The sequence below is a fragment of the Monodon monoceros genome, unplaced genomic scaffold (assembly GCF_005190385.1).
Source record: "Monodon monoceros isolate NGI ecotype Baffin Bay Population unplaced genomic scaffold, NGI_Narwhal_1 Super_Scaffold_12, whole genome shotgun sequence".
NCBI classification, from domain to species: Eukaryota; Metazoa; Chordata; class Mammalia; order Artiodactyla; family Monodontidae; genus Monodon; species Monodon monoceros.
Genome location: NW_021703768.1, coordinates 36575976 through 36601439, shown reverse-complemented (window position 1 = coordinate 36601439; position 25464 = coordinate 36575976). Strand labels below are relative to the sequence as shown.

At 40.5% G+C, this 25464-nt stretch overlaps 1 protein-coding gene across 4 annotated transcripts in view; it reads right to left on the bottom strand.

The window, feature by feature from the left end:
• The window catches only part of NNT (nicotinamide nucleotide transhydrogenase), a 93499-nt gene extending 70689 nt beyond the window's left edge, over positions 1-22810 (bottom strand). Inside the window, exons 1-5 of one of the 4 annotated variants that reach the window (XM_029216406.1) lie at positions 22658-22810; positions 14664-14867; positions 9383-9612; positions 6857-7074; positions 3141-3228 (exon numbers count right to left, since the gene is read on the bottom strand). In XM_029216406.1, coding sequence (XP_029072239.1) covers positions 3141-3228; positions 6857-7074; positions 9383-9612; positions 14664-14814 — 687 coding nt within the window. In that variant the 5' untranslated portion in view covers positions 14815-14867; positions 22658-22810. Of the gene's footprint in view, positions 1-3140; positions 3229-6856; positions 7075-7954; positions 8075-9382; positions 9613-14663; positions 14868-22119; positions 22210-22525 lie in introns of those variants that run through there. The other 3 variants (XM_029216404.1, XM_029216405.1, XM_029216407.1) reach the window with 3 other exon arrangements.
• Between the last annotated feature and the right edge of the window lie 2654 nt (positions 22811-25464).

Below are 25464 nucleotides of genomic sequence, written 5' to 3'. Positions count from 1 at the left end.
GGATCTTCCCGGACCGGGGCACGAACCCGTGTCCGGGAAGATCCCACATGCCGCGGAGCAGCTGGGCCTGTGAGCCATGGCCGCTGAGCCTGCGCGTCCGGAGCCTGTGCTCCGCAACGGGAGAGGCCACAGCAGTGAGAGGCCCGTGTACCGCAAAAAAAAAAAAGAAAAGAAAAATAACAAAAGACCCCATGATTTAAGACACAGAATCCATTCTTCAAAAAGGGAAGAGGGGCTGGAAATGGAGTTAATGATCCATCATGCCTACATTATGAAGCGCCATAAAAATCACAAAAGTACAGGGTTCCAGGAGGTTCCGGAAGCTTCCAGGAATGGTGTCCAAAGAGGGCATGGAAGCCCCACACCCCATCCCACGTACCTTTCCCTAGTCATCTCTCTCAACAGGACGTTCATCTGCATCCTTTATCATAGTCCTTCATGATAAACTGGTAAATAGGAAGTAAATTGTTTTCCTGAGTTCTGTGAGCACCTCTAGCAAATTAACTGAACCCAAGGCGGGTTGTGGGAACTTCTGACTTACGGCTAACCTGTCAGAAGCACAGGTGACAACCTGGACTTGTGACTGGCATCTGAAGGGGGGTGGGGACAGTCCTGTGGGCCTGAGTCCTTAACCTGTGAGATCTGATGCTATCTCCACGCAGAGAGTTTCAGAATTAAGTGAAATTGTAGGACACCCAGCTGGTGTCACAGAATTACTTGGTGTGGGGAAAATCCCCACACATTTGGTGACTGGAAGTATCAGAAGTGAAGTGTTCTATATGAAAGTTAAAGAGAGACACAGGAGCAAGAGTGGAGTTTTTCCTAAACAATCCTAAATCAGACATTCCCTCATCTGCAAGAGGATCTGGGACTTTCCTGGTGGCCCAGTGGTTAAGAATCTGCCTGCCAGTGCAGGAGACACGGGTTCGAGCCCTGGTCTGGGAAGATCCTATGTGCCGCAGGGCAACTAAGCCCGTGTGCCACAACTACTGAGCCTGCGCTTTAGAGCCCGCGAGCCACAACTACGGAGCTCATGTGCCGCAACTACTGAAGCCCACGCGCCTACAGCCAGTGCTCTGCAACAGGAGAAGCCACCACAATGAGAAGCCTGCACACCGCAATGAAGAGTAGCCCCTGCTTGCTACAACTAGAGAAAAGCCCGCGCACAGCAATGAAGACCCAACACAGCCATAAATAAATAAATTTTTAAAATAAATAAATAAATAATTTTTTAAAAAAAGAGGATCTGAACTCTGTAACATGACCTATAAGAAAGGCTCCACATCATCCAGCCCTGGCCTACCTTTCCAACATCATCTCAGATCACTCTCCACCTTACTCACCACACTCGAAGACCAATGGCCTTCTTTACTCTCCTAGAAGCACTGAATTCTTTCCCATCACGGCACCTTTACGTGTGTTATTCCCTTGGCCTAGAATCCTGAACCCCGCTTTCTTTCTTCCCATCCTTTAGGTCCCAATCAAATGTCAGAGGCGCCTTCCCCATCACCCTAACTACAGTAGCTTGCTCCTATGACTCACCACCATATCATGCTGTTCCTTTCTTTTATATCTAAAATGATATCCCATATGTGTTTGATGGTTTATTTATCTCTTCGCTGTGGTCCCTACTATGTGTAAATTTCTGTGGCAGGGATTTTTTTGCCTTGTTCATGCCATATCCCCAGCTACTAGAACAGTGCCTGGCACATCAAAAGCCATCAACCGATTGATTTTAGCTCATTCTAGACATGTAAGAACACTCCATGTTTAAAGGAAACCCAAATAAAATATTATGCAAGCTACTTTTTTTTTTTTTTTTTTTTGGCTGTGCTGCACAGCATGCGGGATCTTAGTTCCCCAACCAGGGATCAAACCCACGCCCCCTGCAGTGGAAGCACAGAGTCTTAACCATTGGAGTGCCAGGGAAGTCCCTAAGCAATCTACCTTGATAAGTCCATCTATTGCCCAATTCTTCAATATCAGGAAAGTGTTTCTGACATGTAACTAAAATCCCTTAAGCTGCAATTTAAATTTTCAGTAAAGAGAGTCACTTTTCCACCTTTTAAAAGCTGATTCTCCTTCCTTTACACCTCTTGTCTTCCGTTTCACTTTTTAATCCCTTATATTAACAGCTTTCCTCTCACCTTCCAGACAGATTCTAACCAAAACTGAGTAGTGGATTTGTGCATCAAAGCATTCAGCCAGTCTAAGAACAGCAGCCAACTTCTGGCCACCATGAGGGTCAGACCTTTTCTTACGATCCTGAGAAAGAAGTCAGATGTAATCACTTTACGTATCACACCTCTGTGCTGTTTGCTCATAGTCTCTGGTTAAGTTTTCTGGCCTCCACTTGAACCACGTGCCACCGTCTTCACCTGGTCTGTTTTTAAAGCCATGTATAACTAGATTTCTCAAAGCTGCTATTATCTTTTTTTCATTTTTTCTAGGAGATTTATTTTGTGTGAGAGCTCTGGGTTGATATAACAAAGTAATTAAGAGCAGGAAGCACCAAGTAAACCTGTACCCTACAGAGTATACTCTGCAGATAGATGACAACGTTTAAGGTCCTGTTTCCTATACTTTGCTGAAAGGCTTACACTATTATTTAGGGTCCGTGGCCTCGAAGGGGACCATAATCGATTCTTTCACCTAGCCACCACTACCTCTCATCAACTGCTCTTCTCTGCTCTCAATATAGATTAAAGAAACTGCACCCTTTCCCCCTGCCAAATACCCTGACTATACCACCTACTATTTCCTGTCCTCTTGACCCAAAATTTGGCAAAAAGTGAGAAAACCAAGTCTTTCCTGAGCCCATGTGTCACAATCATTGGGAAGTTGAGAATTTGCTGAATGTATCACGAGGCTTTTTAAACAATTACTAATAAACAAGTCATCCAAAATCCCTTTAAGAATTCAAGTTAGAAAGTGAAAAACAGGAAAAAAAAAATTGAACTTCCAGAAATGTCAAAATTCATTGTTTTCAAGTAACCTTAAGTAGCTTTGAGGCTCCGCCATATATTTGTATATGACATGAACATCATAATTTGCAAACAAAAAATTTTTAAATAACTATTTAAAAACTACAATACCCTTGCCTAATTCATAGTATGAAGAAACATTAAAGTTTTACCTACCTTAGCTGGAGGAACTTTTCCAGCAGCTGTGATCTGACCAGTAAAAAAACGTCCAAAATGATTTGCTGCTAGTACAACAGCCTTGTAGCTTAAGAAAATAGAAAAATAAATGGATAAATAATTCTATAAAATTAAAGAACTTAAGTTTATATAGGAGAAATTATTAAAGAATAATAGTTAACATTTTTATAGTGACTACTATCTGTCAAAAACAGTTCTAAGTGCTGTATATATGCTTACTCCTAATCTTCACAACAATTCTATGTATAAGTATAACTATTATCTTCCTTTTATAGGTGAGGAAACAGACACACAGAGGTGAAGAGGCTTGACTGAGGTCTCTCAGCTAGTAAATGGCAGAGCCAGACGTCTGACCCTGGCATGTTGCCTACAGAGGCACACTCTTACCCGTGACGCTCTCTGACCTCTTTGTAATGAGCACTACAGAAGCTCAGTTGGGATAAAAAAAAAATGAAGGGAAGACAAGAAAATGCTAACAATGGTTTTCTTTGGCAGCTGGGACTACAGATACTTCAAACTTTCTGTTTTACTTTATTGTTCAAATTTTCCTTGTTGACTGTGTAGTCTTTATATAATAGAGGAAAAAAATCTTTCAAATTAAAAAAAATGGATTGGCTATATGCTTGTACATAATAAAATTCCAACCTCACAACAAAAAACACTTCCCTTGATCTCTAATGGTTGAAACCATGGGATTCTGAGACACAGTGACCTCAGTTCAAGTCCAAGTTCTATCACTAACTAGCTTTGTGACCTTGGGCAAATTTCTTTAGTTCTCTAATCCTTGGTTTTCTCATCTCTAAAATGGGAACAAAAAGAGTCTCTTAGTGTTGTGAGGACTAAATGAGATAATGCAGGTAAAGCCCTTATCATAAAACCTGTTACAATAAGTGCTTGGTAAATATGTTTTTAGCTAAAGAAATGCTCTATGTATCAAAAACTAGTAATTTATACCACCTTTTCTTTAATAGGATATTTTTATTACACTAATTTCATTTCCTATTACATTAATTTCATTCTATTATTTTATACTTAAAAGGCACTTCTGCACACTCTCAGTAACACACAGTCTACCTTAACACTATGATACAAAGATTAATATCATAATGCAAATATTATAATGATAAGATCCACCTGCTAGTTCACAAAAAAACCCTTTCCCTGGTCATATTTTTGTAAAATAATACTTGATACAATAATTAGTGCAAAAGCATGGAACAGTTACCACTATTACTTTAAGTTAAATCATATTAGAGCAGAAAAATATTTTAATGATTACATTATTTGTTAGTTTTGAATCCAAGTGATAGAAATATTCAGAGAGCAAACATGATAAAGATTCAAAGGCCACTAGAAGGAATTAATTTTGGAATTCACGTTTTAAAAGATTCAGTTGTTATACTGGAAAAAGCCAAAAACGAGACCGATTACACAGGAAATGTACAAGAAAACGCTGATAGTGGGAAAAGGTGATAAAAGTGGGCCTGTTTTTGATGAAAGCAAAAAGGCTCAGAATGAACATCAGGGAACTAGAAGGAGGGTGTCTTCACGGTAATACAGCTGTGTGTGTGAGTTAGATAATGATTTATCACACATTGTATGGGTAAGTATACTAGGTGATTCATCTCAAACTATGCCTTTTGCATATACCAGCTCAGGACGTAAGACAGTGATTCTTTAAACTGTGTCCCTGGATCCCCAAAAGTTCAAATTTCAGCCAACTCTGGGGCCATTGTGGCTGGGATGGAGAACAGAGAGAGAATGTTTCTAGACACCCTTCCATCCCTCAATTCAATGAAGACAACTCTGTTCTTATTGGATTTGTTTATACTGCTTCATATTTCATTTGCTCAAAAGATTCTGCAGCAGAAAACCACTGATCTAGAGCTACTGGTGGGGATAACCTTTCACACATGTGCATTTCACATGACAAAAATCAACAGCACCCTTAAAACTTTACGTTGTACATTTCCTATATAAAATTTTAAGTCCCATATTGCATAACTCTTCCAGAAACTAAAGAAATATGACAAAAGTTTATTTTGTCCCTTAGTATTAATTCACATCACAAGATATATCTTCAAACCAATCATTTGCCATATTACATAAGGACAACAAAATGTGTTGTTAACTTGTCCTTTTTGTTTACTGCATCTCATTTATATCAAATGTGAACAAGTTGAAACCCAAAGTGGAATCTGTGGCACATTTGATATGCTACATCTAAGACATGAAACCTAAGAAAACTTTCAGTTCATGTGTTAGCTTTAAGAGTCTATTCAGGTTAGTCTTTTTTCATGCGCCGTTTTATTCTTTAAACATTTTCATTTGTCGGTGCCTCATTCATATTAGCAAGTTGTCACTACTAATAGTTTTCATGCTTAAAATCTAATTCAACAGGCTTCTTAGATGAGCTGATTTCATAAGCATCATCTAACTTCCAGATTTTTCCCACTCTCCAGGCAGAGTCAGCAATACACTGTACTCACATAGTTATTCCTATCCCTGCCCCGTGGCAGGCATGGTTACTCAGTCAGAGCCACATTCCTCTGAGCTGATTGGGCCTTGGAATTCTTTTATACACAGTGGTCCAGGCAATCAATGGGGAATGAATTAGTGCTGGTGGGCGAATGAAGTTTACTGCCATCTTGGCCATAGTTAGCCCTCAGTTACCAATATGGGTTTTGACACCAGATGAAACTTCCTCAAGCGCACGCATTTTCCCTATTCATTAAATATTTTATAAATTTACCTATGTAAAAGCTAATTAAAATGGTAAATCTACCAATATGTATATATTAGAATTGAACCATATGAAACTGCTAATATCCAACCATTTCTGACCCTATGACAACAGCGATTTATGTTAACTAAACTTATTGTGGTAATAATTTCACAATATATATATATATAGCAAATCATTGTTTACACCTTAAACTTATACAATGTTCTATGTCAGTCATACTGTAATAAAACTGAGGAAAAAAACAGTAATTTCAACCTAATACATACAAAAATATACACATATATACACACACACATGAAATACAGTGTATCCCTGTTAAAGTACAGATAAACTCCAAAGAACAAAATTTGGGACATTATGTATTCGGAAGTACTTTCTTAGCATAGACTCAGAAGCCTTATAATTAGTAAACTAAAAATAAGACTTTCTACATTGCACCCTTTCCCTTTCTCATCCTTTATGACTAACAGTCTAAAAAACAGTACTAGATCTATGTGAATTTTAAATCATTTGTCCTAAATTGTTATCACTACCCTTGCTATCGACTTCAGTAAAATATGAGTTTACTATATTAAGGTTTTTGGATAATTAGAAATTACTAACACTAAGGTTTACTTACCATACAGTTTTTCATGAAAACAGATATTAAGATATTGCATTTCATTAAAAACAAAAAGTCATTTCCTTTGGTGGAAGGAAATACTACTTCCCTTCTCCCCATGAAGATTAAAAAGTAGTGTACAATAGCATGCAAAGTGAAGAGCCATTTCCCACTGACGACTGTGAAACAATACAAGTCTTCAAAATAATTTAAGTGCACTCTCAGAAGGCTGCAATCTCCAACAATCATTACAAGTAAAATCATTGTGAGAGAGAAGAGCTACAGTGAGAGCGTTTCTATAGTACCATTGTGCTTTTGTTCAGCTGGAATGGAAAAGAATCAACCTACCCAGCAATGTTGGCCATGGAGCTTAGTGCATCGTATCCCTGAGCAATTGTGACTCTTGGAACCTGGTCCATCGCCAGAACTGTAGTTTTCCTTTTGGAAAGTTTATTTAGCAAGTCTGGATTTTGGGTTGGGTAAATAAAACTAATCAGTGTTCCCGATGTTTTTAAAAGGTCAGCTTCATGAACACCTAACGTTGGGTTAAGCATAGGGGCTCGCACCTAAGAAAAAAGTCATCACCAATTAAAAATGTAAATGCCTCTATAATATTTTTAAGTAAACAAAACAATTAAAATAATATGCCATGATTGAAATAACACTCCAGAAGTAATCTCTCAGCAATAAATTTCTGACTCAATTCCTAAACAAAATAAAGCACACAAAGATCTATGCCACCTATCATCTCACTGAACCTATGACCTGGTCCTGAGTAAGGAGCACACATATCTGGAAATAGTGTTGGGACAGGTTTGATAATGACAGGTAGAGCAGTAAAAAAATATGTAGGTTCTACAACAAACCTGTTCTCCCAAAATCTATCACTCTGGTAAAATTAAGACATATTAGAATAAACAGGCAGGAAGTTTTTGTTGTGTGTTCAAAGATTCAACTCTTGTTAATTTTGGCAAGCACAAACATTTGGAGTGGTGAGAAGTTAAGAACAACATAAACTAAAATATCCATGGTAATATGTATCAATTTATGTCACCTTAAAATTCCAGAAGAATATTTATAGATGAACACAACTCAAACTAGTAGCCTTACTGAATTGGGTTTAAGCAAAAAGCTACAATATATTCTGTTAAGTATCAGTCAATGAACACACACTGCACATGCTTGAAAGTTTCAAACGTCCACTTTTTCAAGCCAACTTTTTTAAAATTCCATTTAAAAAGGTGTTTTAAAATGTGTTTCACATCCCTGTTTAAAATCAATCTGAAAGTATATGATTTCATTAGCTCCCAATTTGCAGCAATAGTGCTTTTAGGCTAGTAAGCACAGAAAAAGAAAAACAGCTCTGAGACTTAACGTTTTAAAAGGAAACAGAAACACAAACACTGGGTCAATACTGTCATTTCACAGCATTTCATCTCAATTTACCTATGAGACACCTTTATCTGTTATTCCCATTTCAGTTGTTGATCTGGTGATGCATGTGATTTTAGGTTCTGGACTTTAATTAAGACTCTCTGACAAGGTCTATTTTTCCTCAGTGAGAATCTATAATATAGATTTAATAAAAATTAGAGGACAACTTTGAATTAATTCTCCTGGCCCCTATCAAATGCTCAGCTGAGACTGTTGACATCTGAGCGAGTTAAGCCACTAGAACGTTTCCCTGAAGGTGCTTTTTGGGTCTCTAGTTCCTCAGGATATTAATAGACTTGACTCAAAAAAGAGACCCTAAGATCAAGTAGTTTATTAGTACAAGTATAAGGTTACTTAACTTTTTATATTATAGGATTTCTCAGTGCATTTAACATGCTCATACACATTGTGAATCCCTAAAAGAAACACCACAGAGCACTTCTAAAACTTATGTGCACCCTACTAATCTTTTTTTGTGTGACATCTCAAAAGGTTTTGGTCCCTATAACATACATTACAATGGATTATACTCATTTTTCTATTTTCTCTAAGCTCTTTTATTATACCAAGTTACATTACCAAGTATCAGTATACCTAAACACTTAAAAACTTAAACTGAATTACTATTTATCTCCATATCATATTGTTATTAATTTTCTACAGAAGAAAAGTTTTGTGTCTCTGCAAAAAACATGATTTAAGACCCTATCAAGTTATTCAGTGGACTGTATGTAAAAAAAACGACGCGATTGAGTTCCCCTTAGAAATTAATGTAGGAAAAAAGCGGGTCTATCCTGAAAAAGTAAGCAGTTTATTTTAACCAGATAATCATGCTTATTTAATCCATACTTCCTTACTTGCCTTGGTTACAGAAGGCTTAGGATTTCAGTTAACGTTCAGATACAGTCTCTCTTTTCTCTACATGATTTTTTACTTAAGATTTTATTTGTAAAATTGCTTTTTTATTTGTAACATTGCTTTTTCCAGAATAGTCCTCCCTCTCTAGAAATAGTACCTACGTCAGTTAAATCACTATTCCTTCAAGGTATCAGAAGATCATTCTACATTCGGTCCCAGGAGGAGTTCCATGCCTCCTTTCCATTCTAGAAGCAGTTAAACACTCACCTGAGGGTATTGTGGACATATAGGAACCATGCACTGCAAATTTTCCCTAGGCAATAAGAAGGGCATTTCCACATAGCAAATGTAAAAAGGAAGATCACGTCTTCTTTTCTCATGGTTAAATATAGGTCACATTGCCTGATAAAAGTTCTACTGGAACATGAAGAATATTCACAACATGCAACCATTTCTTTGAGAAAAAAAGCATCATTTGAAAGTATGGAAAACTATAAGCATAGAAGAGGTAATTTAATCTTTCTACAAGAAGATTTAGAAAAGTCAGCATGCCATAAATGGAAGGGGGAAAGGAATAATTACTTTGACCACCAAATCAGAAGCCAGCACTTCCTTCGCCCCTTGGATCTGGGCACCTGCTGCTCTGTAGTGATCATCTGAGAACTTGGAAGCTTCGCCAGCACCCGACTCCACAACAATATTAAAACCCTGCTTGACCAAGGCCTGAACGCCAGCAGGAGACAATGCCACTCGCTTCTCATTTTGGAAAATCTCTCTGGGGACCCCAATAGTCAGTTGCTTATATGGAATTCCTACAACAAAGACAAAAAAAAAAAAAATTTGGTAAATAACACCACCAAAAGTCAGTGTTTTAATAATACCGTTCAGAAAACAGAAATGGGCAGTCTGTTCAAAATATACTGCACATACAGGTTGCTGTTCAAAATGATGTTCCTGATTCATACTCATAATTTTTAGACTTTCTTTGATAAGATGACTGGAAATTTTTATATCCACTCTCCTGAAAATCCTAAATATTTTATTTAATCAAATGGCTCTCTTCAAGGCCTATAACTAGCTTAGTTTATTCTTAGGGAAAAATACGTTGAAAGGCCACTCAACAGGCTAACCCCACTCATCTAACTAACCCTCTCAGGTTTATGGTCTCCTGGTCTTTACCTTTAAGGAAGACAGAAGTAATTAACTATTTTGAAAAACAATCCTACACTAGACACTTTGATGGCCTGCCACACCCAAAGTCCTTTTCTTGACAACTTGGCCAAGATTTCATAGATTGGTCATAGATTTCCAAGTGTTGTATCTTAAGACCTTCCATTCTTGACCACAACTGATTAGACCAGGAGTGGGCAGCTGGGTCAGAGATAACAGTCTACAGGCCAGACCTAAGGAAAACCAGCAGCCCATGAGATGACTTATACAGGAACTCTGCCTGAGGACACTCCATGTTGGCCAATGACTATCCAACCCAATCAGGTTCTCTCAAAGGGAGTTTGGATGCAAGAGCCACCGAAAAGGACAAAGAGAGTAGAATGGTGCAGCAGCTATTCATAAACACAGCCATGAGATAATCAAAGGGAGGTCAGCAGCCACAACAGTAGAAACATCAGTAGTGGACATGCAGAGGAGTCATGGCTATGAAATCCAGAATAACATCCCACTTTTCCAAGAAGTAGATGAAGGGTCTCCTGGGCTCCCATACTTCCCAAGAATCCATAAAATAAAAATAAACCCTCATCACAAAATACAACATGATGTGATTGTGTTGCCTGCAACACAAAAGAACCTGTATAACACAGAGTTAAATTATTTATATATGGTTCAGACCAGACTTAGCTAAAGTAGACTAGTTTCTTCTGTTGTTTTACTCAATATATGGACACAAACAGATATATTTTTTTTAATGAAGAGCGTCTGCTTCTATATAAGTTTTACTAAAGTTTAGAAAACCCACTCTAGCAATCTAAACTCTGAATATATATAATAAAAAGATAAATCAAATTATCTCTACAGAGTAATTTATTGAGACCTTAGAGAGACTAAATCAACCTAAAATAGCTGCATTTGGACATACAGTCTTAGATCCCACACTGTTTAAGCAGTAATAATTGACAGTAGGCCAAAGGCAAACATATGCTGAATCTTGCTCTCTACTTAAAAGAAGAGGGAGGAAAATAATTGAAAGCTGGCAAATATCTTGAATTAATGTGCAAAATTAAATCACATAAACTAATCTGGAGTTCACTTATCTGACAACCTCAAATTATCTAGGTCCTACCAAAGACAAATGAAGTTGTATCAAAAGGATTTAGGATCCAACCTCAAAGGGCTTCCGCTGGCCAAATATGAGCCAATTTGAGCATCAAAAAGATAATTAATTGCAATGCAGTAAAACGCATCTAAAGATGTTAAAATCCATGAGTTCAGGATAATAATAAATATTTCAAAACTCAAAAAGTAAATATTTTCTGGGCTTCCCTGGTGGCACAGTGGTTGAGAGTCTGCCTGCCAATGCAGGGGACACGGGTTCGTGCCCCAGTCCAGGAGGATCCCACATGCTGCGGAGCGGCTGGGCCCGTGAGCCATGGCCGCTGAGCCTGCGCGTCCGGAGCCTGTGCTCCACAATGGGAGAGGCCACAGCAGTGAGAGGCCCGCATACCGCAAAAAAATAAATAAATAAAAAAGTATTTTCTAAAAGCTTCATTGGTCAACTCTGGAGAAAGTAAGGTGTGATAGGCAGAATCATGGTCTCCCAAATATATCCATGTCCTAATCCTCAGAATCCAATACATGGCAAAGGAGAATTAAGGTAGCAGATGGAATTAAGGTTGTTAATCAGATGACCTTGAAACAGGGAGAATATCCTGGATTATTTGGGTGGGCCCAATGTAATCACATGGGTCCTTAAATGTGGAAGAAGGGAGCAGAAGAGTCAGAGTCAAAGAATAATTTGAAGATGCTATCCTGCTGGACTGGAAGGCAGAGGCAGAGGCCATGAGCCAAGGAGTGCAGGCAGTCCCCAGAGGCTGGAAAAGGCAAGGGCACAGATTCTCCCCTAGAGCCTCTGGAAGTGAGAACCATTTCAGAGTTTGGCCTCCATAAGTGTAAAATAATAAATTTGTGTTATATGAAGGCAGTAAGTTTGTGATCATCTATTACAGCAGAAGTAGAAAATGTATACATAAGAAAACCAGCTGATTAGCAAAACTAGTAAATAATGGAAAATAATCAAACATCTACCCACCCTTCCAGTACAATCTCAGAGTGACTAAATACAGTTGGCCCTCTGTATCCACGGATTCAACCAACCACAGATCAAAAATATTAAATAGAAAAAAGATTCCAGAAAGTTCTGAAAAGCAAAACTTGATTGTATTAGGCATTATGAGTAACCTAAGATGATTTAAAGTGTACAGGAGGATGTGTGTAGGTTATGTGCAAATACTACACCATTTTATATAAGGGACTTGAGCATCCGCAGATTTTGGTACCCACGGGAAGTCCTGGAACCAATTCCCCATGGATACCAAGGGATGACGTAATACAGGGAAAGATTTTTTAATAGAAAAATTCTAACTAATAAATGAAGATAAAATGATGGAATATCACCGTTTTAAAGCCCCTGATAAAATCACGGATTTACTTAATGATCATCAAATGACTGCTACAGCGTTTGAGTGAAAAACTGATGAGAACTTCACAATAGATGGATCACACTGACAGCATCTAAACTCACTGATGAATCTTCTTGATGTGCTGCAACAGATAGTACACAGCATCACCTATGAAGTACACTTGCCAAAAAAAGCAAACCTGGGTCTGATCAAGCCTCTAGCTCTAGCTAAATGTTACAGAAAATACAAGGGACAGAGAAACTGGTTAAACAATACCAAGGGAATTCAATAAGCTAAACCTAGATAGAATGTGAGAAATTCTACAGAACAACTAAATTCTTCAACAAATAAATTAAAAAGAAAACAGAGGAGAGGAACATACAGACCAAAAGAGACCTAAGAGACAAGCAAGCAAATACAACACAGGGACCCTGTTTGGATCACCATTTGAACAAAGCAACTGTTAAAAAAAAAGAAAAGAAAAGAAAAAATTGAGAAAATATGAATACTGACTGAAATTACCTTTCATGCTTTTCAATGTGGTAATGAAAGTGTGGTTATATTAAGGAATAAATAGGACCCTCATCTTTTAGAGGTAAAAAATAATTATCTAGGAAACAGTCAAGAACCAGAAGTTAAACAAACAAAAAAAGTCTCATGCATAGTTGATATAGAAATCTTGAAGTCCAAGCTTTCACTCACAAGGACAATTCCCATGTGCTCAATGTAGTTATTGGCTTTTACTTTATACACAATTTTATCACACTGGATAATCTGGCTTTTCAGAACACTTTAAAAAAATCTGAAGATAAGGCTGAGGGCTCTCAGAGGCAGGTACCCTGCCAATAGTGACTTGTCATGAGAGAACAAGAAAAGAGCTGTGAAGTCTACAAAAGGCAGACATAAGAACTCAAAAAAACCTTGGGGCTTCCCTGGTGGCGCAGTGGTTGAGAGTCCGCCTGCCAATGCAGGGGACACGGGTTCGTGCCCCGGTCTGGGAAGATCCCACATGCCGTGGAGCGGCTGGGCCCGTGAGCCATGGCCGCTGAGCCTGCATGTCCAGAGCCTGTGCTCCGCAACAGGAGAGGCCACAGGGGTGAGAGGCCTGCGTACCGCAAAAAAAAAAAAGAACTCAAAAAACCTAGCAGTTTAGGCGTCCTTAATGTACAAATAGTCCTACAAACAAAAAGGGAATTATTCTATTTGGCAAAGACTTCTGGTTTCTCTCAAATAACCAAGCTGTTCCTCCCCTAAAAATAACAGAATGCTATTTTTATTTGAGTATGTTGCCATGTAGAATAAAAACACAAAATGGCCAAGTCTCCCTTAGAGCTACATATTGCCACCTGTCTGAGTTCTGGCCAATGAGGTGTAGACAGAGTGTTAGGAGGGTCTCTGGGCAAGATGCCTAAAGCGATCTGACTCAGCTTAGAAGGTTCCCCTTTGACACTCTTCTCCTTCTGGCTTGCACCCCAGAACACAAGCAAGTGGGGGTCCTAGCAAGGAAGGCCTTGGAGGCCACTAGAAGACTTCAGCTCTTACTCTGTGTGACCTAGGAAGCTAGTTGCAAATTTTGAATAGAAGAGTGACATGATCTTTCGTTTTAAAAAGATTATTCTCATTGTCATGTACAGAACAGACTGTTGTCGGGGACAGAAGTAGAAAGCAGAGACCGCTTAGAAGACTAATGCAACAATCCAGGTGACAGATGATAGTGGCTTGGACCAGGATGATAACAGTGGTGATGGTGAAAAGAGGAGAGATTCTGGATAAAAGGTAGAGCTGACCTATACCTACTACGCGGATCTGGAATGTCTCCAAGGTTTCTGACCTGAGCAACTGAGATGAAGTTGCCATTTACTAAATCAAGAAACATTAATGCAGATCAATTAATACAACTAGTTCCTAATTCCTGAGCATAGCTGAGCCATATACGTACAATTCCCCAACACCGACCAGGAAAGAGGAAGAGCTGCTAGGAGAAATGGATACTATGAGCAATAGTTTCCTGGGTACAACTCAACTGATTTGACATTTTTTTTTCTATTATATTTTCTTTTCTGTTAGCACTGACAGTCAGGAACTTCCATGCATGGAAAATATAAGAAAGCACTCATTTCGTTTTTTACTCAAAATGATCACTGTCAAACACAGGGCTGTAAAACTGCATGCCTTATTTTATCTATCATCAGGAGATCTATTGGCTCCTATGACGTGAAGTGAGACTTTACCTGGTTTTACAGGGGCTTTACACCACAGCGCCTGATGAGTATGAAATGTTCGTAAAAAATCCTTCTTCCTAGGTAGAACCTTACAGGACCCCAAATTGCTAAGGAAAGGGCAGGAACAGCCAGTCGCCACTGTTTTCAGTAGGTTCGCCATGTTCACAGGAGCTCCCAACTTTCTGAATCCCCAATTTCTTTGAAGGTAAATCACTAAAGGAAAGAAAACGAAACATTTCTGTGCTGAGAAAGACATACTTTGCCTTTTGTACATCAAAAACATTAAAAACAAAAAAGAAGCTAATTCAAAGAGGTTGGAAAATAACAGTTAAATGTGGGCATCTACAATGAATTTATTTGCCAAGTCCTTTACTTACAGAAGATGCTTCAAAAGTTTGTCTCTAACTCAGGTATTTAAAACTTGGAATCCGTTTTCCCACTTAAATTGTAGTTATAAACTCACTATTGAATTCCAAGCCTAGGTCACATAAGTCTAATTGATCCTTCATGTACCTGGAAAGTTTTTAAAAAATGCTATAAAGTCCAGTCACGTCTTACATGAAAGTTACTGTCTAAGTCAGCTTGTCCAGCAAAAACTGCATAAAGTCAAAATTACCAGTAATTTCCCTTAGATTGTCTAAAATACTGTACAATACAGTAGTACTTGTTTAGCCACCACGCTATACAGAAAACACCCACATACTTTTCAGTGCATCAGGATATTCATCCTGTGAGATACCCCCCCAAACCCAGACTGACTGAGTGAATGATAGATTCACGTTTGTTAGGTGTACATCGCAAGAAAATTAAACATGCATGGAATATGACTCCAATTTTAAAAAAGAAAGAAAAATTCCATGGTTAACCTTATCACATAGGTTTGTGCTTGCAGATGTGGGCATAACTAGGAATTCTCTCAGTGGTTCCCACAAGCGGCCAGTTTTTGCCAGCTCTAACTGAGCTAGGTGAAGTGTCATCGACCTTTGCTGTTTCTGAGGCTTCAGTGGCTACCTCCACCACCCTCCGTGGCAGATCCCCAGGGGTACATAGAAGGCACTCCCACCATCCCCCTGACTCCCAATGCTCTCTTTCCTTCAAAAATTGGAAGAAGTAGAGGACCTGGAACTCCATTAATCAACCTCAGCTAACTCCACTAACTATGCCTTTAGGCTCTGCCCCATCATGCGGTCCCTCCTGGGGTCTAGCACCCAAACCCAGCAGACTCCATAAACATACTTCCAGCCTCCAGAGGAAGAAGGGTCTAACTCATTTTTTATGTCATAACTACTGCCACAACTCCCGGAAGCAACTTCCTACAAACACCAGAAAGCAACAATGGGAACAGAAGTGCGCGATCCAGGTAGGGCTTATTCTTAAGATGTCCTTTAATTCAACAAACATGTACTGAGGGCTGAGTCTCAGAGGCACGGCCGTCAGGAGCATCTGTAGAATTAAACTGGAATAGGTCACAGACTTGGAGATAAGAAAAGTCAACAAGTAATAACACGGCAAGCAGAGTAACACAAATCCAAAGTTCCAGGCATCAAAGGAGATCACGTCCTCCTACAAGGCTAAGAAAAGGAAGGCAAAGGCATTTGAGAAGGAGAGAATACTATGAAAAAAGCTAAGGAAGAGGGAGCATGCAAGATGTGTTCAGGCATGCAATCAAAAATGTGATTAATTCTTTGCATTCAAATAGAAGGTTTTATATTTTCACAGCATTTCCATATATGTCATTTCATCGCAGTCCTAAAGCATTCCTGAGTCAATAAATACCTTCCTCATTCATTCACAGACCACTTCTACGGTTATTCATGGCTGGGAATGGAGAGCAAATAAGTTCAGAATTGAGCCACCCATTGGAAACATTCACTGAATCTATGCCAAGAACTGAGGGAGATACAAATATATATAAAATATAATTCTTGGAATTTGGAACCAAGATGGTGGAGTAGAAGGACGTGCTCTCACTCCCTCTTGCGAGAACACCAGAATCACAACTAGCTCCTGGACAATCATCGACAGGAAGACATGGGACCTCACCAAAAAAGATACCCCACATCCAAAGACAAAGGAGAGGCCACAATGAGACGGTAGGAGGGGTGCAATCACAGTAAAATCAAATCCCATAACTGCTAGGTGGGTGACTCACAGACTTACACCACAGAAGTCCACCCACTGGAGTGAAGGTTCTGAGCCCCACGTCAGGCTGCCCAACCTGAGGGTCCGGCAATGGGAGGAGGAATTCCTAGAGAATCAGACTTTGAAGGCCAGCGGGATTTGACTGCAGGACTTTGACGGAACAGCGGGTAACAAAGACTCCACTCTTGGAGGGCACACACAAAGTAGTGTGTGCATAGGGACCCAGGGGAAGGAGCAGTGACCCCATGAGAGACTGAACCAGACCTACCTGCTAGTATTGGAGGGTCTCCTGCAGAGGCGGGGGGGTGGCTGTGGCTCACCGTGGTAACAAGGACACCGGCAACAGAAGTTCTGGGAAGTACTCCTTGGCATGAGCCCTCCCAGCGTCCGCCATTACCCCACAAAAGAGCCAGGGATGCAAGGCTTCTTCAATATATGCAAATCAATCAATGTGATACACCATATTAACAAACTGAAGAGTAAAAACCATATGATCATCTCAATAGATACAGAAAAAGCCTTTGACAAAATTCAGCACGCATTTATGATAAAAACTCTCCAGAAAGTGGGAATAGAGGGAACCTACCTCAACATAATAAAGGCCATATACGACAAACCCACAGCAAACACCATTCTCAATGGTGAAAAACTGAAAGCATTTCCTCTAAGATCAGAAACGAGACAAGGATGTCCACTCTCGCCACTATTATTAAACATAGTTTTGGAAGTCCCTGCCACGGCAATCAGAGAAGAAAAAGAAATAAAAGGAATCCAAATTGGAAAAGAAGAAGTAAAACTGTCACTGTTTGCAGATGACATGATACTATACATAGGGAATCCTAAAGATGTTAACAGAAAACTACTAGAGCTAATCAATGAATTTGGTAAAGTTGCAGGATACAAAATTAATGCACAGAAATCTCTGGCATTTCTATACACTAACAATGAAAGATCATAAAGAGAAATTAAGGAAACAATCCCATTCACCATTGTAACAAAAAGAATAAAATACCTAGGAATAAATCTACCTAAGGAGACAAAAGACTTGTATGCAGAAAACTATAAGACACTGATGAAAGAAATTAAAGATGATACCAACAGATGGAGAGATATACCATGTTCTTGGATTGAAAGAATCAATATTATGAAAATGACTATACTACCCAAAGCAATCTACAGATTCAATGCAATCCCTATCCAATTACCAATGGCATTTTTTACAGAACTAGAACAAAAAACTTAAAATTTGTATGGAGGCACAAAAGACCCGGAATAGCCAAAGCAGTCTTGAGGGAAAAAAACAGAGCTGGAGGAATCAGACTCCCTGACTTCAGACTATACTACAAAGCTACAGTAATGAAGACAATACGGTACTAGCACAAAAACAGAAACATATATCAATGGAACAAGATAGAAAGCCCAGAGATAAACACACACACCTATGGTAAACTAATCTATGACAAAGGAGGCAATGGAGAAAAGACAGTCTCTTCAATAAGTGGTGCTGGGAAAACTGGACAGCTACGTGTAAAAGAATGAAATTAGAACACTCCCTAACACCATACAGAAAAATAAACTCAAAATGGATTAGAGACCTAAATGTAAGACCGGACACTATAAAACTCTTAGAGGAAAACATAGGAAGAACACTCTTTGACATAAATCACAGCATGATCTTTTTTGATCCACCTCCTAGAGTAATGGAAATAAAAACAAAAATTAACAAATGGGACCTAATGAAACTTAAAAGCTTTTGCACAGCAAAGGAAACCATAAACAAGATGAAAAGACAACCCTCCTCAGAATGGGAGAAAATATTTGCAAACGAATCAACGGGCAAAGGATTAATCTACAAAATATATAAACAACTCATGCAGCTCAATATTAAAAAACAAACAATCCAATCCAAAAATGGGCAGAAGACCTAAATAGACATTTCTCCAAATGGCCAAGAAGCACATGAAAAGCTGCTCAACATCACTAATTAGAGAAATGCAAATCAAAACTACAATGAGGTATTACCTCACACCAGTTAGAATGGGCATCATCAGAAAATCTACAAACAACAAATGCTGGAGAGGGTGTGGAGAAAAGGGAACCCTCTTGCACTGTTGGTGGGAAGGTAAATTGATACAGCCACTATGGAGAACTGTATGTAGGTCCCTTAAAAATCTAAAAATAGAATTACCATATGACCCAGCAATCCGCTACTGTGCATATACCCAGAGAAAACCATAATTCAAAAAGACACATGCACTCCAATGTTCATTGCAGCACTATTTACAATAGCCAGGTCACAGAAGCAACCTAAATGCCCATCAACAGATGAATGGATAAAGAAGATGTGGTATATATATACAATGGAATATTACTCAGCCATAAAAAGGAACGAAATTGGGTCATTCGTTGAGACATGGATGGATCTAGAGTCTGTCATACGGTGAAGTAAGTCAGAAAGAGAAAAACAAATATCATATAGTAACACATATATGTGGAACCTAGAAAAATGGTACAGATGAACTGGTTTGCAGGGCAGAAATTGAGACACAGATGTAGAGAACAAACGTATGGACACCAAGCGGGGTAAGCGGCAGGGGGGTGGGGGTGGTGGTGTGATGAATTGGGAGATTGGGATTGACATGTATACACTGATGTGTATAAAACTGATGACTAATAAGGACCTGCTGTATAAAAAAAATTAAATTTAATTTAAAAATAAAAATAGAATTCTTGTCTTGAGGGAGATTTTGAACTACCATTACCAAGGACCTAGTCCTATCCCAACTTCCCCACTTACCCTAGTTTCTCTTCTTGGATCATCCCAGGTCCCCAACAACCACCATACTCCCTGGTCAGGCTTAGCCAGACCTCATCAGCAAAAGAACAAAGCTGCCTAGAATACAGGCCGGGTATAGTCTAAGCCTGCCACTCACTCGCTGTTTGACCTGAATCTCTCAGCACCTCAGTCTGCTCATCTACAAAAGGAGCACAGGAAGGCTCCTTTGTAGGACCCCATTAGGCTCTAGAGGTTTTATGATTAGATGAGATTTTGCAATGCTTTAAAGCTGAAGTCCTATTTCATGGCCTGGAGCCTGGAAAATTAGCCCTGACTGCTTGTAAATGTCACTAAGCCTAAATAAAATAAAAATGACCCTGAAAGATATTCAGAGAATATTTGAACCATGCTATCACAGCCTAGGACTTGTTAACATCAAAGATAGTACAGTTGACCCTTGAACAACGGGGGTCTGAACTGCATGGGTCCACTCCTAGGCGGCTATTTTTCAATAGTAAATATTAACATTACTACAATATACACAGTCCGTGGTTGTCTGAATCCTCGGATGGGGAGCAACTGCAGACAGAGGGCCCTTATTCAAAAGCCAACTGTATTCCATCTTAATTGTCACATTTTCCCCTATCTTCGCTTTAAAGCTCTTTGCTGTTTTATTATCCATGTCTTCTATGGCTTTCAAGCAATGGAGAAAAACTTTACAACTCAAAATTGAAAAAAAAACTGTTTTTTTTAGTATGGCATTCATACAGCCGTTTAATGTAAGTTATTTTGGTAAATATCTCCCCTAATAGATTAAAATCCTTGGAAGCAAGCACCTGAGAGAGGATAGTATTGAGGCTAAGAGGGTGAACTCCTGGTTGGAAGGCCCCACTCTGCAACGCATTAGCTGTGTCACCCTGGCAAGTCACTTCTTTGTGTCTGATTTCACCACCTTTAAAATGGGTTAAATAATAATGGCACCTATCATATAGGGTTATTGTGAGGATTAAAAGGACACAGTATCTTCATTGCTATCAGTGTTCACTTTATTACCTCTGGCCCAGTGCCTTGCACAAAATAGAGGAAATCAACAAGTATTGTTTGAGTGAATTAATAACTAGGGCTAGGTAACCTGAAGCCTGGGGATCTATGAACACATTCTCCAAGGAGCTTCAGGAAATTTCCTTTAAAAATTAAATGCTGGGCTTCCCTGGTGGCGCAGTGGTTGAGAGTCCGCCTGCCGATGCAGGGGACACGGGTTCGTGCCCCGGTCTGGGAAGATCCCACATGCTGCGGAGCGGCTGGGCCCGTGAGCCATGGCCGCTGAGCCTGCGCGTCCGGAGCCTGTGCTCCGCAACGGGAGAGGCCACAACAGCGAGAGGCCCTAATACCACAAAAAAAAAAAAAAAAAAAAAATTAAATGCTATGTAGTTTTGTGGAAAAGTGATTCCATCAGCAAAGCTAAGCAGCCTGAGCACACTTGCTAATAAGAAAGCAATCCTAAACTGTCCATTCAATTAAAAAAAAAAAAGCCAAAGTTTGCAAGTAAAAGGGTGCCCTGGAGAAGAGAGAAATATTTTAAATTAAAGCACACAAGCCTCACCGTTCCTAACAAAGCCTGTCCTACAAGACTCCTTACAGATTCCTTAAGGACTTCCCTGCACCAGAGGGCGAATAAAGGACGCCTGCAACTTTAATAAACAAGTTACACTTCTAAAACGAGACATACCAACCAAGGACACAATACCCTACAAAAGCTTAGACTGGCAGGCAGCGTGACTTCGCCCAAAGCCACGGGTTCAGCTCCTCCCTCTGCAACTAAACTGCCACCCTGCTGGCATCTACCCGGGACCGCTATTTATAACCTTCCCCGGAAGCCGATCGGCCGAGGCGGCGTAATAGTCATTCCCCCTCCGGAGTTCGAATCAGCTCTGTCCCCTCCGCTGTCTCTCCCGCATTGCCAACCCCGGCCCCACTCTTGGCCCAATAGAGGCATGCCCCGACCACCACCAGCCCGCCTCCGACATACACTCGCAACTTTCGACACCAACTGTGTCTCCAGCCAGTCACCCACCCCAAAATCCCTCCGGGTTCAAGCACAATTTCGGAGCGTCCAGGTGCCACCTCTCTGGGTGCACCCCGTAACAAGAGTCCTCTATGACCTCCTTCCCTTCTTCCATCCTGTAACCTGAAACAACCCCGTACAACTCCCGCCGCCCCACACAGCTCCAAAATCTGCACCTGCACAGCTGACACCTCGTTCCCTGCCCTTAGCGAAGACGCAGTTTTCGAATCCACCATCCCCCACTTGCTTCCACGTCGCCCCCGCTCAAGACAAGAAAGGGGGCCCTCGAGGCACGGTTCTCCTTCCCGGCCCAAGGCTCCCGAGGGTCCACCACGTGCAGGGGTCACTGCCGACCCCGCCCCCTTCGGCTCCTTGACAGATCTCCTTCTCCGCGGGCGCCGGGATCTTCTGGACCAGCCCCGCGCCCCTTCCCCAGCTGCGCCCCAGGAGCGCGCCCGGGCTGCCCGCGCCTTGACGCTCACCTTGGCAGGGAGGCCGGGCGGCCGCGGGTTGCGAGGGGACGCCGCGCTGGCAGACCTGGGCTCCAGCCCAGCGGCGCGGCGCCTCCAACCCGGAAGAACAGCCCCAAGCCGGTGGTGGCTGAGGCCACGTGACGACGGCACAGCCCCCACCCCGGCCCAGCGCCCTCTCCTCGCTGGGCCCTTCTTCCCGCCCGGCAGCCTCCACCAGCCCGCCCGCCCGCCAGCCCTCTCTCCGAATGAAAAAACGACCTCACGAAATGCCCCTTAGCGCACAAAGGCCAGTTACCCCAAGGAACCCTTCCCTCTCCTTGGTGGCAGCCAAAAACCTCTTTGTCCCGGGCTCGACCTGTGGCCTACCCGCCCCCCCCCACCGCGTTTTCCCTCGGCCCGTCCTTGTCAATCAAACCTGGAGCCCAACGCAGGCGCTGAAGTTTCCAGGGCTACATTGGTCCTCTCCTGGAGAGCCAGTTACAAAGTGTGATCGCCTCTCCAGTGTCCCACCAGAACAAATGAAATAACAGAACTCCACTTTTGGTACCTGACTTTCCTCTAGCTGTCTAGGAAAAATCAGAACTTCTAAAACAGAAGACCAAAAGGCAAGTGGGAGGAGGCCAGGAGGTGGTGAAGGGCGGGAATGGGGGCGTTGTTTTTCCATTCCGGACGGAGGGTGGAGTTAAATTCCTCTGAAAAGAAGTCAAGGCCCCAAAATTAACACACATCTGCTGACTGGTCTTCCTAGGCACGCCCACAGAAAGTCGTGTGCTTCTGTTCGTATTAATATCCAGGGGCTGGAGAGCGCCCTTGGTGGACGTTAAGTGTCCTGACCAGGCCTAGGCTGATTTCGGCAAAACAACTAAAGGACGCTGAAACCTAATGACTTGTGTTACTTAGTCTGCAGGTGTCTTCTGATTAAAAATGGGAATAATAAGGTAGAGAGTATAAATTGGTTCACTTACCCAAAGCTGAATCATCATCACGAAGTGTCAGTATGGTCACTGCATTTTTACTTTAATTGAAATATCTAAGATGAGTTAAAAATTATGAATCTCAAAGGCATGAGGCAAACAGATATTCCATATCCTTAAAAAGAAATAAACTACAGGGAAACTCTTATTTTGAGAACTTTTCTTGTCTTTAACCAACACAAAAGGTCATACAACTTGAGGACTTCCACTGTATCCAGACGAGGTAAAAACACTGTTCCTGTCCTGGAAGAATTCACAGACAGGAAAGGACACAGCTTCATGTTTTAAAATAATAATGAACTGTGATAAGTGCAACCCTAGAAACAATTGCAAGATACTGCATGTACAGTAAGGCAGGAGTAGTTGATAAGGATTAAAACTAAGCTCCTTTCACAATATACGTAAGTCACATCATTATGGTGTATGCCTTAAACGTATGCATTGCTGTGTATCAACTATATCTCAATAAAACTGGGGGAAAACTAAGGTAGGTTTAAAACACGTGTTGGAGGGTGGAGCAGGGGTTTGCTTCTTTTCTCTCCCAAGGTTTAAACAGTGGTTCCCAGCTGGGGACAATTTTATCCCACAGTGTCAGGAGACATTTTGGTCATCACAGCTGGAAAGGGGAGGCATCTAATGGGTAGAGGCCAGGGATGCTGCTAAACACCCTATATGACACAGGATAGCCCCTTACAACAAAAAATTGTCTGGCCCCAAACTTCAACAGTGCTAAGACTGAGAAACCCTGGCTTAAATAAATGCTCAATGGCTTATTTAATTTGTGATTATATGACTGGAGAGCAAATCCAAAGATGATATATCGTTTTTCACTTTTTCTGTTAAATAGTAAGTATATGGTAATTTTATTTTTTTCATAAATTTATTTATTTTATTTTATTTATTTTTGGCTGCATTGGGTCTTTGTTGCTGCGCACAGGTTTTCTCTAGTTGCGGCGAGCGGGGGCTACTCTTCGTTGCGGTGCGTGGGCTTCTCATTGCAGTGGCTTCTCTAGTTGCGGAGCACGGGCTCTAGGCACGCGGGCTTCAGTAGTTGTGGCTCGCAGGCTCAGTTGCTCCGCAACATGGAGGATCTCCCAAGACCAGGGGTCAAACCCATGTGCCCTGCATTGGCAGGCAGATTCTTAACCACTGTACCACCAGGAAAGCCCAGTATATGGTAATTTTAAAAATTCATTCTGCTCATTTGTCCAACATAATTTGAGTGCATTGCTCCAGATGAAAACATTTGTCATTTGGAGGATTCTGTTTTAGGCTTTAAGCTCCTACATAATAATTACAATATAGTCATAGGAATTACCACAGAAAATAGGAATATTTCCAAAAGTTTAAGTTAGTTGCTTCTGAATCTTAGACGCTGTCTTGTATAAAATTTTTGCAAAGATTTTGTATCCCCTATTAGGTGGTGAGGACTTTGTCCATTTTCATATCTGCTCCTTCCTCCTTGGCCTTCTCAGCCTTCAACCCCACTTAGAACAGTACTTCTCACATATATGCAAGTTTTCATTACAGATTGTTCTGTGATTGGACATTTTAATTTTAAATATATTTTTAAATCAAGATACACATCAAAACTTAAACCCTCTAAAATTTAGGAGACTTTGTACACACAAATGCTTAAAGATATTATTTAATATTTAGTCCTAATCTATCCAAAGCAAAAAAGATTTAAATCTTTAGAAGAGTATAACACACCATTAGAGTCAGCTTTGAAGCCTCAAACCACAGAGGTGCCCAATAGCCAAAAATCAAAATGTAGGCTAAGCCTGAGAAAATGTGTGATCAGAAACCGAACTCTAAAGATAACATGTTACCAAAACCCTGCATCTAGTTAAAACCAGGCCAGAGAACAGGTCAATTTAATGTGTTTTCATTGTGGTTATTACTTTAAACAGTTATCAGCAGTTTGTTTTTTCAAACTTCCCTTTTATAAGTACTTATAAAAAGTAAACAACTCCAATGAGGTAATATGCTTAGACTCTGGGGATTTTTAATTATAGAGACACTTGACAGGTTTTGAAGCAACCATCACTAACCTCAGTCTCAGCCCTCTTCTCTCAGGCAGACCAATCAAAAGTGTGTTTGATTGTAGGAAGCAAATATTAACTGACTGAATGGACTTACACTAATCAACATTAATTGGAAGAGGATAGAGGAGAACTGACAATAAGCAGCCAGCACAAAGTTAAATAATTGGCAATTTAAGTTAAGTAAAACAAGTTTGCATTTAGAACTGTAAGCATGTAAAACACCAGCTCTAAGCACACCTTTGTTCTCTCCATGTAGTAAGTGCCAGTGATAAAAATCTATGGTTTTTTTAATGAATACAAAAAATTATTTATTTAATGAGATCTTTGGGGGC